Source organism: Odontesthes bonariensis, chromosome 14, assembly GCF_027942865.1.
Source record: "Odontesthes bonariensis isolate fOdoBon6 chromosome 14, fOdoBon6.hap1, whole genome shotgun sequence".
Classification (NCBI taxonomy): Eukaryota; Metazoa; Chordata; class Actinopteri; order Atheriniformes; family Atherinopsidae; genus Odontesthes; species Odontesthes bonariensis.
This window is the reverse complement of record NC_134519.1, coordinates 17,458,444-17,480,446: the sequence shown is the minus strand read 5'-3', so window position 1 is coordinate 17,480,446 and position 22,003 is coordinate 17,458,444. Positions and strand designations below refer to the sequence as shown.

General features: G+C 40.7%; 1 protein-coding gene across 5 annotated transcripts in view; it reads left to right on the top strand.

Annotated features, from left to right (window-relative positions):
- Positions 1–22,003, top strand: part of agap3 (ArfGAP with GTPase domain, ankyrin repeat and PH domain 3) — a 123,778-nt gene that overhangs the window by 63,754 nt on the left and 38,021 nt on the right. For 4 of the 5 annotated variants that reach the window (XM_075483218.1, XM_075483220.1, XM_075483219.1 and 1 more), the window contains 7 exons: positions 2,282–2,423; positions 2,554–2,688; positions 6,244–6,371; positions 6,635–6,790; positions 11,645–11,728; positions 16,384–16,488; positions 18,217–18,388. In XM_075483218.1, the coding sequence (XP_075339333.1) occupies positions 2,282–2,423; positions 2,554–2,688; positions 6,244–6,371; positions 6,635–6,790; positions 11,645–11,728; positions 16,384–16,488; positions 18,217–18,388 (922 nt within the window). Of the gene's footprint in view, positions 1–2,281; positions 2,424–2,553; positions 2,689–6,243; positions 6,372–6,634; positions 6,791–9,528; positions 10,708–11,644; positions 11,729–16,383; positions 16,489–18,216; positions 18,389–22,003 lie in introns of those variants that run through there. The other variant, XM_075483221.1, reaches the window with a different exon arrangement.

Sequence of the window (22,003 nt, the reverse complement as noted above, 5' to 3'; positions counted from 1 at the left end):
GCTGGTCATTAGAAAGAAATGTAAGTTTAAAACACACCCACACTGGCCTTACTTTTAAGGCTTAGAGACTAAATCAATCTTAATGTACAGTCTACGGTCTTGCATCTCACTCCCAGCTCTTGTAGTGCATAAATGGACCTGGAATTGGGAGTCCAACAGGTCTTTATAAAGTCTTCAAGAGTCAGTGACTGCACAAAATCAGGATTCTGTTGTTCGTAAGGAATATTATGTGGCACAAAAAGTGCATTATCCTTTTAAATGAAGGGGCGATGATGCATGGTAATGGACAAGGTGATGAACAAGATCAAGCAAGAGTCCCAGTGGTTTATCATGTTCACAGATGACACTACATTTTACTGGGAGTCGTGAGCTCGCTGAGATTCTGTAGAGGTGCAGGTATGCTCTGGAGAGAATAGAATAAAAGTTAGGATCAGGATGGGATACATGTGCCTGAAGGGAGAACAGCTGAAAGACTGGGATGCTAGGGTGGTATTTTAGATACTTGGGTCAAATGAACAGGGGGTTTTAATAGACAGGTAAAGAAGACAATACTGGCCCGGTGGAGTGGGTGGAGAAGAATGTAGGTGCTTTGTGACAGAGGAATACCTACAAGAGTCATAGGGAAGGTTTATAAGCAAAGGATGAGACCAATAACTGATGAGAAGAGATAAGGCAGAGTTGAAAGTAGCTGAAAAGAAAATGCTTAGATTTATGCGACAAAGATGGACAAGATATGAATGATTATATAAGAGGAATAGCTCGGGTCAGATAGTATTCTGTGAGCTAGCTTGATGGCATGACAAAGGAAGATCCAGACTTAAAGAGATGGAAACGGAAGATATGCCTTGGGGCGACCCTTGAGAGTAATTGCTGAAAGAAGAGGATGCTCTAAAAGTTACTGGAGTAGAAGTGTTAAGAGGCATCAGATGTGAACACAGATATGAAGCATCTAAAGAGCAATATATTTATCTAAGGAGTTCATGGGAGCAGAATAGAACTCAAACTAATGGGAATTTTGAACACCTTTGTGTGATGTTTAGAAACAATTGACTACTATTGTTGCTCCATATGCCTGTGGAGGGCATGCTTTGATTAATTTTGAAGGTGATTATTGTATCACTACTTTGTTTATATCCCAAAGCAGGCTAGAAAAAAATATATCTTTGTGTAATCACTAAAAAGCTGTCAAGTGAGTTTTTCAATTTCTCATTATTATAGAACCATTTGGGTATTTTTTTTATTTTTTTTTTGTTGCTTCAACTGGTTTAACAAATTAATCCCAAAAGAGATTTGATACATTTGAAAGTGTATGCATGTAATTGTTGGATTCAATTGATGCTAAAGTATCAAAGCCCAGCCGTGGAGAGTACATGCAGACTTGCGTGTGGTTTCAGTTACAGGCTTCCCTGTTTCTGTCGAATTTACCACGCAGCTCCTGCAGCAGCTACCGTTGCCTGGCCTGGCAAAGATCCGACTTATGCTTGCATTGCGCACAGCAAGATAAGGGAATAGAGATGAGTTCGGCTCAGTCGTCAGCTGCCTGTATAATTAGTGGCATAATTAAAGGCCTCCATTATGTTCCCACTCAGAGTTGTGGCTCAGAGGCTTTATTTGCCATTCACTCCATATAGGGGTGTTGGCCAGTGTGAAGGCTGAATGAAGAAGAGCGTGATAGAGGAGAACAATTTGTTACCAGCTTGTCTCGGTTACTAATAATCAGGTGTGTGCTGAGCCTTTTTTCCCTGAATGCATGCTGATTATTGATTTTCTCCCCTCAAGGGAGAGCTTTCTCAGCCGTTTGATCATAAACTCTAAACTCAGCAGTATTATGAAGCTACGTGACGCAGATAATACAGAAGCTCCTGGATTATGATAGCAGTGGGAAAACAGAAAATAGATGGAGATTCAGTAGTGGTGTTAAATCTGACATCGCACTTTGTTGTGGTCCTTTACTTCAACTCAAGCCATTCGGTGTACCACAGATGTTGCAACACTGCCCCCTTCTGTCTGTATTTATGATGTACAGTGACAAGATAATATGGAACATCTGTGATCTTATAAAAAAAAAAAACTGCATTTACATGTTTTTTTTTCATAATCTATAAATAAAATGTTTATTTGCATCGTTTGTTTTTTAAGTGCTCTTGAGTTTTTCATATTTATGCAACAGTTTCTGTATATGTTGACAGCGTGCAAAACCGTGCTCGTATTCATGCTTTATAACTGGATCTAACGCAAACAATGAGGTGGTTTCAACACGCTATCTCTGCTCTGCCCTTAGTTCGCTGCCTGGGTGGATGCGGTGGTTTTCGTCTTTAGCCTGGAGGATGAGATCAGCTTTCAGACAGTCTACAATTACTTTTTGCGCCTATCCAGCTACAGAAACACAGCTGAGGTGCCCATGGTACTCGTTGGAACACAAGGTGTTTGATCTATGTCTGATATCCATATACGTATGATTTGTATTGCTGTAACTATGGAGTCTTTAAACAGGCAGTACTTGATATTACATTTTAATTTGATTAACCTTTTTCTATTACCATGGTCTGTTAGATGCAATCAGCGCTGCCAACCCCAGAGTGATTGATGACTCGCGGGCCAGAAAGTTGTCGAACGACCTGAAGCGCTGCACATACTATGAGACCTGCTCCACCTATGGCCTGAATGTGGAGAGAGTCTTCCAGGATGGTGAGAGAGAGTGTTTGAAGAAGTGCACATGGGTTTGACAGGAAGTACAAGGCATGGTTTTAATAAAGTATAGAAATAAAGACTATTGCATATGGTGCTTCACTGTGAAGGCCATAGCTCTAATTTACAAACTTGATGAGCTAACTTCCCTGGACTGTGACGCAATTACTTAATTGAAAAAAAACGTTACTTTGTAAATAATAAATGGATTATCATGCAAGCAAATTTAAAAATGAAAGTGCTCAAAACTCATTGGTTTTAGCCTCTCTATTACAAAAAGAAAAAATGCATAGAGGCTGCTACAGATGCAGTCATCAATGAAACCAATAGCAGATACTTTGAGCTGATATACAGCTGGACATTAGTCAAGAGAGGCAGCTGCATTAGAGACAAAGTGGCACAATTTTGTATTAGTTAATATTACCTGGAATATCTTTAGATAAAATAACAAAACCTTGGTAATTGCATTGAGTGGAATCTGCTCAGACCTTGGACGATTATTTTAACTCTTATATGACATTCGTAAATTATATTTCATATTATCATATAAGTCTTAGGGTTCACTCTTAACCGCACCACTTTGATCAGAATTATTGTAAGCCCTCATTTAAACATTTGAACAAGCCAAGTTTCAGAGTAAGAATTTCTGTTCTGACAAGCATTTCAGAAAGACTACGCAATTCTTGACAATTTCCCAAATAAACACTTATCGTGCCACATACAGCTCTAGGGTACTGGGTCTTTTCCAACATCTGAAACTGTGATTACTCAACTGTGCCCTCTGTTAGAAACTAACTAGATCATGAATATGATACACAGAGTTCACACAAGAGATTTACTTTGAACAAAAGTAATTTGGCAAAACTAAAATGGGCACAAAATAATGAGTGATAGTAACAAAAAAATTGTGATGCATGAGCTTTTTATATATATATATATATATATATATATATATGGGCTATGCTTGCTTATCTGTGTTAAAAGTTCCTTTTTATTACGATGGTTGTTTCAGTTCAAAGTCGGTTAAACACAAATGTCAACAGTACAATTATTAATGCGGAATTAAAATCATGAATGCAAATGTGGCACCTGCGAGAAACCAATAAAAAAGTTGACTTGTTTGTCTCCTAAAACTCTTAAGAGTTTGGGAACCGGCTGTTTCAGCTCTGGCACATTATCCCTTAAAGGAGAAGTTTTTTTTTTTTTTAAACCTGGACCTTATTTCTGGCATAAAATACGTTCATCTACTCACTGATAACAGTTTGGTGAAAGTCGGGGTCCTTGGTGAAATAAAGACGGGTAATGCCTTATTTAGAGGCTGTATTGTCTATGCCCTGTTCACTCCTGTTATATGGATATACGTGGATCTCGAGTGATCTAAATATCTTCCGAAGGGCGCCGACTTTCACCAAAGTGTTATCGGTGAGTAAATGAACGTATTCTATGCCAGAAATAAGGTTTAAAAAAAACAAACTTCCCCCTCAATGCTGCAGCTCCGTAGAGAGTCTGTCATCTCTTCAGAAAACATCTGAATATGTAACACAGTTTTCACTGTGGATTTCAGCTGCTTTTAATGCACAGGTTGTCTTCCCTTCCTGCCCTAATTGCTTCCTGAAGCCCAATTTGAAATTATGAAATGAGTGCTGGCTTTCTGGAGAAGTCGCACTGTATCACTGCTGCCTTCTCTCTGTATTTTCCATGGTGCAGCAGGCAGCCAGGCATTATGGTCCCAGCTGTCGGTGCGTCTTCAGATCATCTCTCTGCCTCTCAATGCTAATTCACGTCACGCAGCCGTTAACATCGCCTCCCCTCCTTCCTTCCCTCCCTCCATCCCACTCCACCCAATCGAGCGTGCTGTGAATTAAATGAGGGTTTGCATCTACTGCATAGCATAGCAAATCAGCCCATTTGCATGGTTATAATACTCATTTGGCCAAAATCACACTGTAGGGCTCAGTGAAGGACAGAAAAAAATTGCAGGTATCATTTTGCATTATTACTTTTTCTGAAAATGGAGTGGCCTTTTTTTCCCCAAAGGAGATATGCTTAAGCACTGTGCTCCTTTTCACCTGACTGAAAAACAAATGACCCATAGTGGTTCAGCTAATGTGTGTTGTTCAAGTGTTCCTTTGAAGGAGAAACAAGAAATAGTTTTCTTTCTTCGCTTTAAACACTTAGACTAGACTTGAGTGAAACCTCCTAGCATTATGAATTAATGCATTATTTATTATCACTGCAGTTTACATCAGGAACAGTCCTGAGGTGAGATAATACTCATCATTTTTACAATATTTTGTATGCTCTGAAAAGCTAGAACATTAGGCACATGGACCAGAGCGAGAGGCCGACTAAAATGAGGCAACACTAACAAAATGCCTGTAACAATCTATAAAAAAAAGACAAAAAGAAAAGTTTAGATCATCATTTAATCAAACAAACATCAACTGAGATTTGGTTAACAGTTGCACCATTCTTGCATCTCACATAGTTATGCCATGTAGCAGAATCCCACAGTCTTTCCTGTTGATGTTTGCAAACTCTTGAGTCTTATTAAAGGCTCACTTTATTTTCAGTTTTCCTGCTCATAAAAATGAAGCTCTGGGCTGGTTACCATGTTTTTGGTGCATCCCATTACTCAGCAGTTCGTAGGCATTTTGTCAGTTTTTGCTTACAGGCAAAAGTGTCAAGGATGCAAATTCACACATCAGTTTTTGTCCTCTCAGGTGAGGAAATAGCCTCTTGGCTCTCTCTCCCTTGGCAGTGTTACAGTTATAGTAAAATTGGAGTGTTTTATTTTCTATATTTTAGGGTCCACATATAAGGACCATAATATTCGAAACAGGTCAAATATTGAGCAAGAACACTGAAGCGACTGCAGTCCAAGGTGTCAAAGTGGCAACGTGAAAGTGTTTGTTTTTAACCATTATTCTGCCAAGTTTTGGTTTACTGATGAAATTAAATCCATACTGTTGCCAGACACTCACAACAACAACCTGACGGTGTTTCTGACAAAAACGACAAGACGCTTGATATGTGGATCTTTGTTCAGATCATTTCAGTGTGTGCGCTGTGCCACATTCAAGTGGGAAGATTTTCTGTGTACTTCAAAGGCAGTTAACTGAAAACAGAAGTCCCTGGATGGTATAAATCCAGTTGCATTAATACAAAGGGAGCTAAGAAATGTTGGACTGTCACTTTGACTAAAATTACTGCAAATTAAATAAGAGAAGAGAAGATTGTAGTAAGCGTACAGAGTAAGCACACACAAAAAAATGGCTTATCAATAATTAGTAATGCAAGTTATGAACAAGCCAGACACTATTACAGCCTATTTCACTTTGCACTCTTGTCTCCCAGAAGTATTGTCTTGAAGCAAAGGTTTTTATTGCTGCATGGCAGATTTGTTGCTCTTCAATTCACTGTTGTTCAATGAATGTCCCAGAATGGAGAATTGTGACTTAACAGTGCAGAGAAACATGCTCAGTAGGACTCTAGCTTTTACGGTTTCTGCATAAATCACCAGTGAATAGTCTGTTACTGTGTGTTTTCCTCCAGTTGCACAGAAGGTTGTGGCCATGAGGAAAAAGCAGCAGCTCTCTATTGGTCCATGCAAATCCCTCCCTAACTCTCCCAGCCACTCATCAGTACCCGCCGCCTCCATCCCCTCTGTTCACATTAACCAGGTAAGACCCTTACACATTATTGACAGATTGCACTCTGTTTTACTTATCGCACTCTATTCTTCATGCACTTTAGAAAAAAAAAAAAGTAAATTCTCCTTTATGTAACTGCTCTCACGATGATCGCTCACTTTTTGAGTGTGGGAAATCGTGTCCACGTCACATCATCCTTAACTGACCTGCTTTCATTTCCCTGTTCTTTACAATCCCTCTCTCCTCCTCTCCTCTGATTCTGTCGGTTCCTCTTAATCTCCCTTGCTCCCCAGGCGGCCAACGGTGGGGGTGCATTCAGCGACTACTCCTCCTCTGTTCCCTCCACCCCCAGCATAAGTCAGCGGGAGATGCGCATTGAGACCATCGCTGCCTCCAACACGCCCACGCCCATCCGCAAGCAGTCGAAGCGCCGCTCCAACATTTTCACAGTAAGTATGCGACAGCTGATGCAAAGCAACGCCCACTCACACTACTAGAAGGCATGTTGCCAAGCACACTTTTTCCACCAGAGGGAGACAGGTAGCTCATCATGCATCCAAGCCACCTCTCCTTGCCTACGATGCTGGCAAAGACGGCGCCTTGTTCACACAGCTCAATGGGCAGAGGAGAAAAAGACTCATTAGATCTCATTTTAGATCCCCGAAATGCCCTAAAAAAAATTCAACCTTGAAGCAAATATCAAAGATAAGCACTGTGGAAATAAAAAAGAAAACAAAAAAAAACCATCATCTTTCTTTATGTCCTTGTTTTTTTCTGATTGGATGTAGTGAGTGGATTAAGTTTCTCATCTTACCCATAACAAACTGGGCCCTCAGCGTTGTCTAAATCTTTGACCTCCCATCCCCCACCCCTCTTATTTTTGCTAGATCCTTTCTTTGCAGTGACTTCCCTTTTGGGGAGAGATGGCAGCAACAAACCACCCATTCTCCTGCTCCATCAAGATAAACTGAAAAGCCAAGCCAACCTATGGCCTGTTTACATGCTGCTAATAACGCATGCCTGCAGCCTTCAACAACTGCCCACTGATCATCTCATTAAATCTAGACAGATCGCCAATCCCCACCAAACATACTTTCATTTGGGCTCACATTAGATTTCAAATTACAAGATTAACTACCACACCAGTATCCCGACCCCTGTCTGCCTGCTCTTTACCCCCATGTCCTGTCACATTTGCCCTTTGCTCTAACCAGTAGCATATGTGTGCACTAACCACTCTAATTTCCTTTGCTGTCCTAAGCTTGTCTTTTACTCGTAGCCTCTGCCCTTCTCTTCTACCCAGCCTGTTCCCTCTTTCCTTCTCTCACCTCCCTCTTTTTCCAGTACTCTTCTTTGCTGTTAAGCCTTTCCCAATCTTGTGTAGCCAGATCTGAGCCTCCCCAGGCACTGGAGGGTCTGCTAAAATGTTTTAATCAACGCAAGCAATTTTGTGGATGGCTTTTTGGTGCCAAGAGGGAAACCTACCACGAGTTGTCAAATTCCCAGCAGACGTACCGCTTTAATGTTTTCTACTCCAGAACTGGTGTGCTTTATGAGACAAAGCTCAGGCTACATGAGATGTGTCTTCTTTTGACTCCCCTTTGTACACCTAGCCTTTGCCCACCTCTGAAAATTCCCCTCTCCCCCACCAGTCTTCTTCCCCCTCACCCATGTTCTCTGTATCTCTCCTGCCGCCTGCCCTCACTCCTTTCTCCTTCTAGCTAACTCTTTCTCTATCCTTCCTATCTATCCCCCCTCCTCTTTTTCTCCTACTGTCTTCATCCTTTTACTCAAGCTGCTGTGGTAGCCGCAGGTTCTGTGGCTTCTGAGCAGTACGGCCTGTGTGCTAGTTCCCCTTGTTGTCTCCCTTCCCCCCCGCTAGGTAGTGACTAACCATGTCCACCAGAGAAATGAGCCTCTCCCCGTCCGCGTCATGGAGATGCCGAAGCACGCCACCTACCCGGTGTGGGTGCCAGAGTGGCAAGCCGAGCGGGAGTTTCAGCTCATGACCTTCTGAGGAGCAACAAGCCGGGGGTGGGAAGAGGGAGGGTGAGGGTGGAGGAGGAGGAGGAGGAGGAGGAGGACGGAAAGTTAACGGGGCAATGTCGACATTTCTTCAGTGACACTTGAAGCGTGCAGTGGGCTCAGGAGAGGAAGACTTGCAGTGCTAAAGCTTTTTGCCATTTAACCAAACATCAGAAAGAGAAAATGTTTCATCAACACAACTGTGTCGAGGATGTCCCCCTTCCTAGTTTTTCTGTTTTAAAAATAAATATATAAGTCCTGCAAGTCACTGAGAGATCACAGGTTGCTGTTCATATTACCAGCCCACACACTTGTGAGTAGTTTACTTCATGTTGATTTGGGAAGTTTATAGAGAAGTACTCAAAGGAAGAAAATATGCCTTAATGTCATTGGTAGATGAGCTCTGACAGATCTATCTCAGATTGTCTTACAGTCATTACTTTAATATGTAATCCAGCTGTAAATTTGAGGTAAAGCGATGTCACATTCATGGCACTGGCATTGGGACTCTTGAAATAAAGACACATCCTTTGCTATTTGCATTTTACTGAGTTGATAGTTTCTCAGAGCGTAAGGAATTAGTTTTGGGAGCAGATTTTTGGTCCAACTTTAATCTGGCTCCCAAAACAGTAGATGCTAGAAAAAAAAAACCTTCTTTATTATAACAGTTCAGCTGGGTTTTTTTTATTTTTCTCACTTCATCTTTTCACGCCTTCGCAAATCAGTTTCACCAACCACAATCATTTCAAGCCAGTTTTGACCATAACTGTACTCGGCCACTAGGTGTCAGCACAGCACACATTATTCTTTCCTAGAGCTTCCATGGTCGACAACTCTAAACAATCTGTTTTATAACCTGTCCGTGGTCTCATGTCGTCGGAGACTGTCTGTCCCTTTTTGTGTTAAAAAGCACACTGTTAGAAATTTAGATTAATATTATGACATTCTTTCTTACTTAACTCCATTCCACAGCATCCTTTCATATTAATTCAACCCATTTATAAATGTCTGCCATTTAGTGTTTCCCATTTCTTACTTAAGTCCCTTAACTTGTTGCTGGATCTCCGCGTGTGAGACAAAACATAAACAACACAACGACAAAAAAAAGTTTAAAAAAAAATAAATTAAATAACCATTTGACATTGTTTTTTAATATTTGCAGATTTGTGCTTCTGTTTCCAACCTTTCTTCAACAAAAAGGGCTTTCCAACTCCTTCTGAATTAGAAGAGCATGGTGATCAAAAATAAAGAGTCCCCCTGCTTTGCCAATCCTGATAGGGAGGAGATTGTTGGTTGAGGACTTTAACAGCCTGTTACTATTTTACCCTCAGTGCTTTATGGCATTTAGGGTAATGCATGTGGAAACCGTAGGACTTTGCGTGTAACGCAGCCTAAAGTTGAATCCGTTGGAGTGTTTGAGTGCACTCAACGTAGACTGTCAATTATCTCCAAGTGAGACAGACTGTAGGGACTCTTCTGGAAATGCTCCATCCACCCCTTTTTGCCCTGCTCCACTTTTTGCTCTCATTCAGACACGCCATACAAAAACACGCTGTACAGTCAAGTCACTCTTGGAACTGTTACCCAGCCATCCAAAGGATACAACCTTTCCTTACATGACATCACACTGCCTTTTTCCATAAATGAGGACTCAAGGACTAGAGGTGCCAAGTTGTTTTTGGTTCTTCCTTCTTTTGGTCTGTTTTTATTTGGTTCTTTAATGTTTCCAGGGCATATTGAATGGTTGTTTGGACAATGTGGTATAAATGTATATTCACATAGAGATATTTTAGATTAGAATAACTATTGGAAATTTTATGAAGGCCTTCATAAAAATTAGCATAGACTGTCAGGCTGAGGTATTACAGACGGATATTATATCGAAGGTTGCCAACAAATGAAACTGGGTTGCACCGACTTGTATGAATGTAGTTTCACGTATTATTGTTTTTCTTTTATTTTAAGTTATTTATCCTTGCACCTAATTTAATTTATTTGTATTTTTTTTATTTATTTTTGTTTTTTTCAGTTCGGGTTTGTTACAGAGATTATGAACTCTTGCATAATCGCTTTTCTATCATGAACGGATTGACACAAAAAAAATAGACTGCTGTATATCTTGTATTGTATTTTATTTACAATGGTACTCTATAAAAAGTACATACATATAAGGAATATATGAAATAATGCCTTTATTGTTCATCCTATATTTTGTGGGAACTGCAATGTTTGGCTCAATCTGTTGAATATTTTGAAGTGAATTTGTGACTTGCTTTGTATGGTGTCTGTATAGAAGCTAAACAAGTCATCATAAAAAATAAAATGTTGGAAAAAATATAAACACCAGAGTTGGTTTACTTGAACTCAGACTCTACCTCTTCTCCATTGGTGACTGGACATTTCTCATGTTCTGAGTGAGACCATACACACTCATGTCTGTCTGTACCTATGTGTACCTCATCTCTTTATTTGTGTTGGGGTGGGAAGGTTATGATTAAATGAGTTATTTCTATGTAAAGTTATAACCACTGTCTGACCATTTTTCCCTCCGCAGGCATAACCAGATTTTTTTTGGTTAATCTGTTCTTACCTCTCTGACATATAAATTGCTTGAATTTGCAAAATGATTTGTGTCCTACCAGGTTTTACAGGTGAAATGTTGGCGGAATCTACTAGCACCAAAGTCTTCTTTACAATAACCGTTTTCCCTTTTTCTCCTGTCTAACCTAATCCGTTTATCATCCTACCTAAAAGCTTTATCAATGTGTGTATACGAAAGGCTCAGCTGATCCTTCACTGGGTAGCGCAGCAGTTGGTCTGCAGGTTCACTAAGGACCTGCTCTGGGTCTCAAACAGAGGAAAGGATCTCCCAAAGGGTTTCAGGGCTGAGTCATGACTCAATGTGTGGTCGTCCTTGGTCTCCTATGTGTTGAGATGTGTCTAGTGTGGTCTTGGTTTGTTTTTTTTGTTTTTTTCTTTTCTTTCTTTAAACTTGCACGTCGGTGTTACCGCTGTTTGTTCTGCTGGTCTGCTTGTCTGTTCATTTGGAGCTTCTTTTGAGACTTTTGTTTTGCAACGCCGAGTTTCTCCACAAATACTGAAGATGCTCAAAACACAAATGCCCTCACCTGCCCACCCCCTGACACCCACTCTATCTGTGTCACCCACGCGCGCCCCATCATACCCAACTCCACCCACCTCACACCCCACAGCCCCCACCCTGCCTCGTATTCAGCATGTCGCTTCAGTTTCTGACTGACTCTCTTGTTCTCTTGCAGTCACGGAAAGCCAGTGAACAGGCAAAGAGCGTTGACAGTAACACAGACAGCATAGGCAGTGGAAGAGCCATACCTATCAAACAGGTAAGCAGTTTAATGATTTTTTTTCCCCCCTACGTTACCCATAGTTCCTAGGGTAAGTATGATTCCTTTTTGGTTTCAGCTGATGCTCCTTTGTGTTAACTTTGTGTTGTAAAGATTAAATCTCAGTGACTTGAGCGTAGTCATGTGTTATTGCAACCACTAGATGGCGACAAAACATACCAAATGCCACAAGGGCTATTACAAGGTAGTATGAGCTGCAACTATTAAAGTTTTTATGACAGATTGTCATTAGATACTAGCACATTGTGCTTATTTTTAATGTTGCAAATTGAATGGAGTGAAGACTTTTCTTTGAGATGTTCAAAATAAACATAGTTTTTTTTTTCAGACTGACAATTACAGGAAACATTAGGCTGTTTTAATTGCATTTAAAAGTAATATTGATTAAAACAACCTGATCATAATCGTATTAAGAACTTGCTGTGATTATGATACATTTGTTATTAATCTAATAACTCTTAGTTATAGTGATATTAGGCGAACAGATGTTGTATTTCACGAATTTCTCTCACATGTGAAAGAATATTCCAATTTTTGATTAACCTTCACAACTCTTACATTTGATTGAAGGATTTCATTTTCAATAAAGATTTTTTTTTTTCTTAAAAGAAGAAACAATTTGTTTTAAGGTGATATTCCTTTCATGATCTCCTGCATAAGTGTGTAGGTAATTTGACATTAAAGGTTATTCATGCATATCCATATAATCAACTTGGACAGTAATCATCAGTTGAAAATTTCATTAGATGTTTAAATAGACATAATTATATATGCACGTTTCTTTTTTTTTTTTCAATAGAAAAAGTGTTTTCTCAAGAAACGAAGCCGTTCATGAGAAGATAACTATAACGCCAACTATTTTTCTTGTTTCTTGTAATCGTTTTGAATCTGTATTTTGTTTTCATCAATTGCTTTCTCATACATTTTCTTTTCTATGTATGTTAATATATTTCTCATATTTTCACGTGGTCGTAAATAAGACCAGATTTATAACTGAACAAAACATCCAAGTAAAGATAATTTGTGAAGGTCCATCTCCAACCCGAGGAGAAGTAACGGACACATTGATTAGTAATCACTCATGATTATATGAGGGCTTCTCAAAAGGGTCAGTATCTTCATATTATCCTCTTTACCTGCAGATGATAGAAGATAATGCCCTTCTGTTTAAATTGTCGAGCCAGACCTCCTCATTCCATTTGGAAGAAAATTGCAGAGGCTTCGGTCCAGCTGAAATAATGGCAGGTTGACGCTTCCGAGCTGCCTCGCTCAATCAGAAGCATCTCTTTGTATTTGTAACAGATATCTATCAGATGACATGTCTGTGAGGGATGGTAGACGTTCATTTCACAGATAAAATATCTTATGGCACTGAAAATGAAAGAAAAGTGTAAGATTTCTTTTTGCATGAAATTGATTATTTACATCGTGATTGCATTTGTGCTTGTTAACTGCAAAAAATGTAAATAAATAATGATAATAATCCTTAAAAAGTGACTCAGATATGTAGTGCAAATGCTCCATTTTAAACTAATCTAGGTAAAGCTCGGGCCCGCGTAATTTCCAGCAGTTGAACAGGAGGTTGGTTTTCACAGGTTAAACAGATCCACTCTTCTGAACTGTCGTCACTGTAAATTCTGCATTCTTATCCAATTCATTTTTAGCAGCCAACCCCCACTACCCAACCTCCCCTCAACCCCCCCAACCACACACACACACACACACACACACACACACACAGCTTCTTTATCTACAAAGGACTTATTCTTTGAAGGGGGCAGTTTTGCTGTAGATGTGGGCTGTAACTGGCTGATCTCCTGGCCAGTCAAATGCACAATCAAGGAGATCAAAGTATCAATATGGGCTTAATTACCACTACCCCCTCAACCCAAATTACACATTGCATGCCCCCTCCCCCTTTCCTTCGCCTTCACATCTATAAAAATAGTGAGCAAGGATAACAATGCAGTCACTGCTGAGGAGCCGCCAACAGCTCTTCAACAGCATTCTTGCCCCATCACAGACCCCTTACCCCCTCCCATCCCAACATGCACACTCACACCAAAACACAACTCTTTTTTTTTTTTTTTTCTTCCCCCTTCTCCTATGGGGTGCCACAAAGGGCCGACCTATCATTCAGCCACAGTGGCAGGATGCAGCTTCTCTCCTGGTCATCCGACAAAAGAAGAGAAAGACACTATCTCCTCCGCGTAGATATGACAATTGTGTGGACACAGAGCGCGTCTGACGATCGGTCTGTTTCCTTCTGTCGCGCAGGCTTGGACAGAGTCATCTCTCTTTTTGTGTGTGTGTGTGTGTGTGTGTGTGTGTGTGTGTGTGTGTGTGTGTGTGTGTGTGTGTGTGTGTGTGTGTGTGTGTGTGAGTGTTGAGGAGAAGCACGGGATGCCACACATGTTGTCTTTAGATGGCAAATTATCACATAAATACCACAATGCCCAATTCACGGCTGCAAACAATGGAGCCATTATTACCAATTATCTCAATCATAAAACACGACACATGTGTAACGTCCATAATGAGTAAGTGTTTGAATAAAACACAAAAGTTGATTTTTCACACAATTGTCTAAGCTCTTTATCGATCGAACATCACAGCTCTGATAAATAATATAAAGCACCGCTCTGATTGTGTGTATAGATTTGTGCATGCTTCAGTAAGACCTCGAGATGAGCAACAAAATTTGCTTGTAAAACATGTATTATGAAGTTGCCAGAGGCCATTTGACTGGATCATTTACTTTGTATGATTAGAAAACCATTTAAAAAGTGTTTACAGTTCTTTTATTGATTAAATTGCAATGAGTCTCGGCAGTCAGCAACTTATCAATCAAAAGACAAAATATTTCTTCCTGAAAAATCATCCAAATAATCAGTAGTTACAACTCAGGAATTTGGAAAATATGGGGTATTTGTTCATTTTATTGCTCATTATTTCTTCTTTATTAAGAAAAAAATATATACCGAGACCACGGAGTTCTGCAACTTTTTAATTCTCTCCGTTTTGTCAGTGGCTCATTTTGGTTCAGATCTTCTGTCCAATCTAGGATTTTATATGGAAATATTTGCCTTTGCCTTGTAATTTCTTCATTTTAGATTCACTTGAGTTGAGCTGACGTCCTTATGAATTGCTCCAAGTTTTTTTCACTCACTTTTTGATGTATCCTAATACGAAAGGTTGATGGAAATGTCATAATGTGAAATGAAAGTTCCTCAATCTTGCAAAGAAGTTTTCACTTGACATGTTTATAAAAATAAAAAAAAATAGCTGATGCAGGTGTGAAGTAATGGAACCGCTTTTGCGAAAAGCCTCTGACAAAGCAAAATTCCATCACAGGACTGAGCACATGAATCATCAGCTTTGTCTGTTTCTATAATATAAACAAGCCCATTGTCAGGTGATGTGAAATCGCAATCATGCTCAAACGTGGGGGAGAAAATCCTAAAAACTCCTTCCTTTTTCGTCACACGGATGTCGACTGTTTGTTTCTTTTGTGTCCAGTTACCAACCACGACTTTATTACAGCCTGTGCGTATGTAGCATCCTTAGCCACTTTATGACTAAGCAGCATAGTTTTGTTTGCCCCCAAAAACAATTAAAAGAGTTGTGCGGAATCACAAATAATTTGCTTGACAACAACACAGAAACCTTGTTCATGAGGAGCTGCAAACTGTCAGATATATTGATAAGATATGAAAGATGCACTCTTAAATCTCAGCATGCAGCCAAGATGAATCAGGGTTTGGATTAGGATGATTGTCGGCAAACAGCCTGGTGCCCAGGTCACCGAGGGTCAGGTCTTCCTGATGTGTTAATCAGGATTAAAGCCTGCAGGATGGTCCTGACCAGCAAAAACACTACCCCTTTGACCCTCCTTTTCAGCTCACATACACACACACAGGGTCTGGCTGTAAAAGCACAAACATTTCCCCGGTTTAATCCCCTAATTAAGCGGGCCCCTCCTCACTATTTAACCCCAGAGAGCCTCCTGGCCCTTGCACTCAGCAGCGTTTGGTCACCTCCAGCAGAGGAACTGCATTGTTTACCAGTGGATTTACTCAGCAGATAAGGGAACCATCTGAGGCCTTAAAAGGCGCCAGAAGATAAAGCAGAATAGAAAAAGAGCTGAGTGGGCTTTGAAGAAAGGAGATCACACTCTCTAATCCCAGGATTGAGAGGTCTTCCAGAGTTCAGCATGTAATGTGTATGAATGCAGGGAGGAGGTCTGGCAAATTGGATTGCCTCTCTTTATGAATGGGCTCTGTGCATAGAAACTTAGCTAACTTTGTATGTTCAAATTGTTGCAAAAGAAAAACTAACTTTCATCAAACCTGTCAGCTATTAGATGAGTATATAATGGCAACATTTCAAAGATTCTTTGCATTTACTCATGTGTTTTCATCATGTTTCTTGAATAGTGTCTCCTAATTGCCATTCCACATATGTGATAATGCTTTATGATGCAGTACAAAGAAAATTCTCCATGTAACCACCATAACATATCAGTAGTAGCAATGATACTGTTTTATGGTATTTAACTTCCATAATGGTTCATTGTATCAGCCATGCTGCTTTTAGAGGAGCATATGCTCACTGTGCTCCTTCGTCTTTTACAGGGAATCCTTCTGAAGCGAAGTGGCAAATCCCTCAACAAGGAGTGGAAAAAGAAATATGTCACACTGTGCGATAATGGCGTCCTCACTTACCACCCCAGTTTACATGTGAGTTTCAACTCCTCCTCTCCTTTCCTTCCCTCTTCTTTTTCCAGTCGGCATTAAGGTTTTGTTACACTTCTGTCTGTACTCAAGGGTGATGCTGGAGCTCTTAATGTGGGGCTTTTTCAACCGCTGAGCACATCTCTCATGATGCAATTACATTTGGTAGCATTGCTGTAGGGAATGGATTACAACTGTATACGCACAATGTCTACCGAGACTCACCGCTGTATATAAGGTCTATATTGGCTAACCCTGGGACTTTGAGCTTAGTGTTAAAAAACAGGGTGCCCTAGTGGTCATCTCTCCCCTCCCTGTGGTTCCCATTCATGGTGATGGCTAATGGAGACGTGGCTGTGCTGCTGCATGCCCGCCGTGCCCGGACTCCACGCTGGCTTGTATTTATAATGGTTCTCGCTGCATGGCAGCAGAGCCTGACCAGCCTCCCACATCCATCTTTGTCAGAATCCCGCTGGGTCGCTAATACCTCTTAAACACTCGGCTGGCTGGCAGCAGACAGCTCAGGAGCCTGGTGCTGCACTAAGAGATGCCCCTCTGACACCCCCCCACCCCCCCCCCCCACCCCATCACTCTGATTCCTTCAGTCTCATCTTTGGGATGTTTAGATTGTTCGGCCACATGAACTGAAATATACTGGCAACATCTTGCAACTGATGAAACAGCTCAAACTTTGAAAACCAGTCCAGTAGTTAGACATCAAACCTGTGCTGGACCTTGTTGCTCTGACAGTGTGTTAGTGGTTTAATTTACAGGCAGTTATTAGTAGAGCACTGCCAGTCTATGGTGATGTATGTAATTGACTGAACAGGCTATCTCCTAATCATTACAGCTATTACGGGTCATCGGGGCAATCTATGAAATCTATGGATCTGTTGACTTACAGAGTGAGGTGAAATAAGGCAGACAGTTACATTAGCTGGGTAACAGCTCAAGCTCATTTTGAGCAGTAGAGCAGAGAAGAGAAGGAGTAAGAAAGGAAAAGGAGGGAGGCAGCAAGAGACTGGAAGAGGGGAACCTTTAATTTCGCAGTCAGCCAAGCCATCCAAACAATCACCTTCTGTTAATTCTATCTGCTACATCAATTAAATTGTTTGTAGAAACTAATTGAATGTGGCTTAATCACACATCTTAATAGCTTTGCACGCTTCGATCTGGCTGTTAATTCCAGCAATAAAATGAAATGAGAGCGCTCACTGGGTAATTAGCGTAGAGGCTTGGGAAAGAAATGAGTGCTTTATGACACGGTAATAAAGCAGAGGAGTCGGTGGGGGAACGGCAAAGGCCGAGCTCGCCTCTATCTGGGTCTTTTTCTGCTGAGCCCAATGATTTTCACCTTGGCTTCCCACATTTGGGCGGTAGTCACTTTAAACCAAATCAAATGGGCAAATTGAAAGAGAATGAGACAGTTTGCATTCATTAAGCCTAACATCCCGCTATTTGGAGAGGCGGCGTGGGCACAGGTGATGTATAATGGCTTTACAATCATTTTTCCACTATTGCACAGCCTTAGCGGAAGGTCTACTATGGGTTGTGACTAATGGGGATGGAAATTGAATAGTCTTTTAATTTGTTTTTCTTCCATAATTTCTGGATTCTTGTTGGTCCACTGTGTGTAATCGAGTTCCTGACCTGACGGAGATATTTCGACTCTCACTTGTGTGTACTTCTAACTCCTGTCATGTTCTCCTTCTTTTTTTTTTACACCATCTACAGGACTACATGCAGAATGTGCATGGAAAAGAGATAGACTTGCTGAGGACAACAGTCAAGGTGCCTGGAAAGCGACCTCCCAGAGCAGTAGCGACTGTCGCTCCCACCGCTAGTCCCAAAACCAACGGGCTGACCAAGGACCGCAGTGCACTCCAGCTGGGCATAGGAAACACAGGTTGGAATCCCTGGCATATTAGAAGTCTTAGGAAGTCTTAAGTCTTAGCCGGATTAATGAACATAAATGTGCTTATTTCGCAATTTTTATATTCAAGCTCATCTAAGATAATGAAGAATAAGAGATCATTTTCAGCAACTCCAACTCATTTATTATTAAAGCCGTCTTGAGAATTTGGAATATTGATTTTGTTGCTGGAACTTTTATACGGAATGAAAAAGCACAGCAAATCAAATGCATACGTCTATTCCTAACTTTACAATGGGGGGATGGCTCAGAAGAACAGTAAGGTCCCCTTGCTATATCCTCAGCAGTTATTATTTTTTCTTGGTTGGTACAGATAGTTTTCTCGTTAAATGTGTGCCTCTCCAGAGTGTCCATGTGGGATGAAGATCCCAGATGAAGCTGGGAATAAATAATCAAACCATGTCCACATACAGTACACAATGTGAGGGGACTTGTTTGGGAATTGGTCAGTGGGTTATTATTGCTATTATTGTGTTACTATATAAAATGATAATGACAATATTTCTTAGCTGTCCCCATACTTCACTCGGATATATGAGTACCTAAAAGGTACTCCTTTGGAGACCAGTTTTGGTTTGAAGTCTAAACACTGTGATATAAATTAGAATTATTGGCAGCCACATCCACGTACCCAAACTGACAGGGACTTGCAGACTCCTGATTGGTCCCAAATGGGTCTGTTTGCAGGAGATTGATCCAAGCACATGCATAGTCAATGCACACAGTCTGCGCAGATACAGATTTTTGGGCTGCACTCAGTCAGCTCACTGGGGCCCGTCGGATCCTCTCCAACTTGTGCAAACAACTAAATCTGCATAACAAAGTTATTACTGAAGGGCGGACTAAGTAACCATGAATTCAGCTTGGCTCCTCCCCTGTGCTGCATGGTGAGCAGTGATTTTCAAGGAAGAAAGAGACAAACAGACGTTCGTAAAATCAGAGAAATAAAGTGTAGTTTCACTGTGGTTACATTGTTAACCACGAATAACACTCTCACACATTTGTACACATTCACACAACCCTGCGGTTGAAATTAAAGTAATGTTGCTGATTGCCGGTGTCTACATAGATACTGCTCAAAAACATCCTGAACACGTAAAAATAATAAGAAAAACGAGGGAAATGCCAACAGAGGGGTCTGCTTCTGCAAAGAAACACACCGCCACATGCTTCTATTAGTTAATGTTTTGGAGGAATAGCATTGGTTGTTTGAGTTTCTTTTTTTTTTTTTCATGTTAACCAAAGCAGAAACCAAGGAGACATGCTTGTGTGTTGTGCTAAAAACCGACAGCATGCCAACCTTCTGCAGTGATTCGCTGTGATTCGTTGACTTTTTTCACAAAACACAGGCAATGAATGCACTGAATTGTTTTAATTGTTTTGCCAACACTCAGTGTCACACCAAGTACAAAGCAGTTCACAAAAAAACAACTAGAACATTGTTCCCTTCTGTGGCAGGGCAAAGTTGGACACCAGCAACAGCATGAACTCAAATGTAGCTTACGTTTTAGGTTACGTTTTAGGGTGTTCTACATAGTTTTGGCACTGGCTTCTTCTCAAACAGAAAGTTAGCCGAAAAATTAAGACGATTTTGCAATGCAGCGCAAAGTTGCACTGAGGAAAAGACCCAGATTTATGCAGGATCCATTCTTTCATTTATGTTAGTACCTTATCGTGATGAACTGTGAAAGAACATGGTACACCTTTCAGTTATCGCGTCAAAGAAATAACAAATCACAACTACAATACATAATGGTTTCTCAATTAGCAAAAAATTACTACAGTAATAAAAGACTGTCATCTGTTTGTGATTAATCATACAAATGGCTCCCAATAGGTTGATTATCTACATTTTGTATGTGTCATTTATGCAAATTAGCTACTTTATGCAAAACAAGGAAAATGATGACTTAATGACCATCTATGACCAATCTATTAATTCTTTAGATTACTAAACAGAGAATTAAAATGGCATTGAAAATTACAAGTATCGGCCCATGTTTAAGGAGTGACACAAAAGAGAGGGTCCTTTAGGTCACCGTGACCTTGTTATTTTTCATCCTATGTGGTTGCAGGATCACAGCAACATCATCCCAGGATTTGTCCACCTTTCAGGATTAAAAATAGCACTATTCTCCTTGCAAGCTCTACCGCCTGAAGCTCTTGAGAGTTTGATAGGCGTATGGTGGGAAAGCCAATGATTGGATTTAGGGGCTAGGATTAAGAGTAATTAATACTAATTAGCGAAGTGATCCCCAGAGGGAGGCGGGGTCCCTCATCAGCTGTGTAACGGGCACAGTGTTTCCATCACTCAGGCTAAAGCTAACCGGCTGAGATTGGGCTCAGGTCAGTAGGGACCATTAGAACCACTGGAACCGGTCAGGCAGGTTACTGTTTTATGTGGTCAAGGGGCTGCTGCTGCTGAACTGGTTAATCAGTCAAAAGCAGAAAGATGTAGGAGTTTACAGAGCCCAGGACATTAGATCGAGGTTATTTCATCCCACAAAGTGCTAACCTTGAGCTTTGGGTTGAGGGGAAACATCAGAGCTGGAAAGAATTGGGATAAACAAGCCAGAAAAACGATTTTCAGAAAACAGCACCAGCTTGGTTGGGTTTTCTCTCCATTTTCATTCTTTTTCACTTTCTTTTTTTTTTTTTTAAATCCAACTATGTTTGTTTCTTTAAAAGGATTCCTTTGTGACAAATTCCCAAGCTTTTCAGTCATCATCCATTTCTACATCAAGGAACAATGTGAGATAGATTTGCTTTAATCTCCATTTAGGAAAAGAAAGGTTACAAATCACATCAGGTCTCCCTCCGGGTGGAGGACCCTCTTCTGATTATGCGATCGGGATTTTGATTTCATTAGACATGCAATTGATGGAGGGAACAAAGGGGTAATTTTTCATTCACGGTGTCTAAATCACAAGCCTTGTCTTTGCCTTTGGTAATTCATTCATTCCTTAGATCTAAAGACCTTTATAATCACTGGGAGAAGAGGGATAGCGACAGAGAGCAGGAGGGGCAGAGTGGATGGGGGAGATTGGAAGATGAAGAGGAGAGGTTGAGAAGACACAGAGTAAATGTGAGAACGCATGCGCCTGCGAGTTTGTCAAGCGGCCAGGTTTAATTCTTTTGCTGGGTGCTGAGCGGAACCGTTTTAAATATGATCCTCCCTGTTAACATGCGTCCTGTCGTGTCACCGACGACAGATACACTGTATCAAAGTATTAATGGGCCCAGTCACTTCTAATCAATCCTGTGGGAGAGATAGATGCTCACTCTCCGTGAGGAGGAGGTGACGAATTCAGGGAAGTGTTTTAGCTCCTCTTGACTATGCACCATTTTTTACTCTCCGCCTCATATAGTACTGAAGACCAAACAGCCGCACAGCTGCTGACCAACAGCTTCTGCCAGTCACAGTATCAGACCTCAGTGTCAACATTAGCACAATCTGGGCCTCTTGTAGTTTGGATTGAGCAGGACTGTCCAATATTTTAGTGAGACTTCTTAAACCTGGATGACCTAAAATATCTGTCTCTTTGAAATTATTTTCCACTTTTTAACACTACATGTTATTTAAGAAAA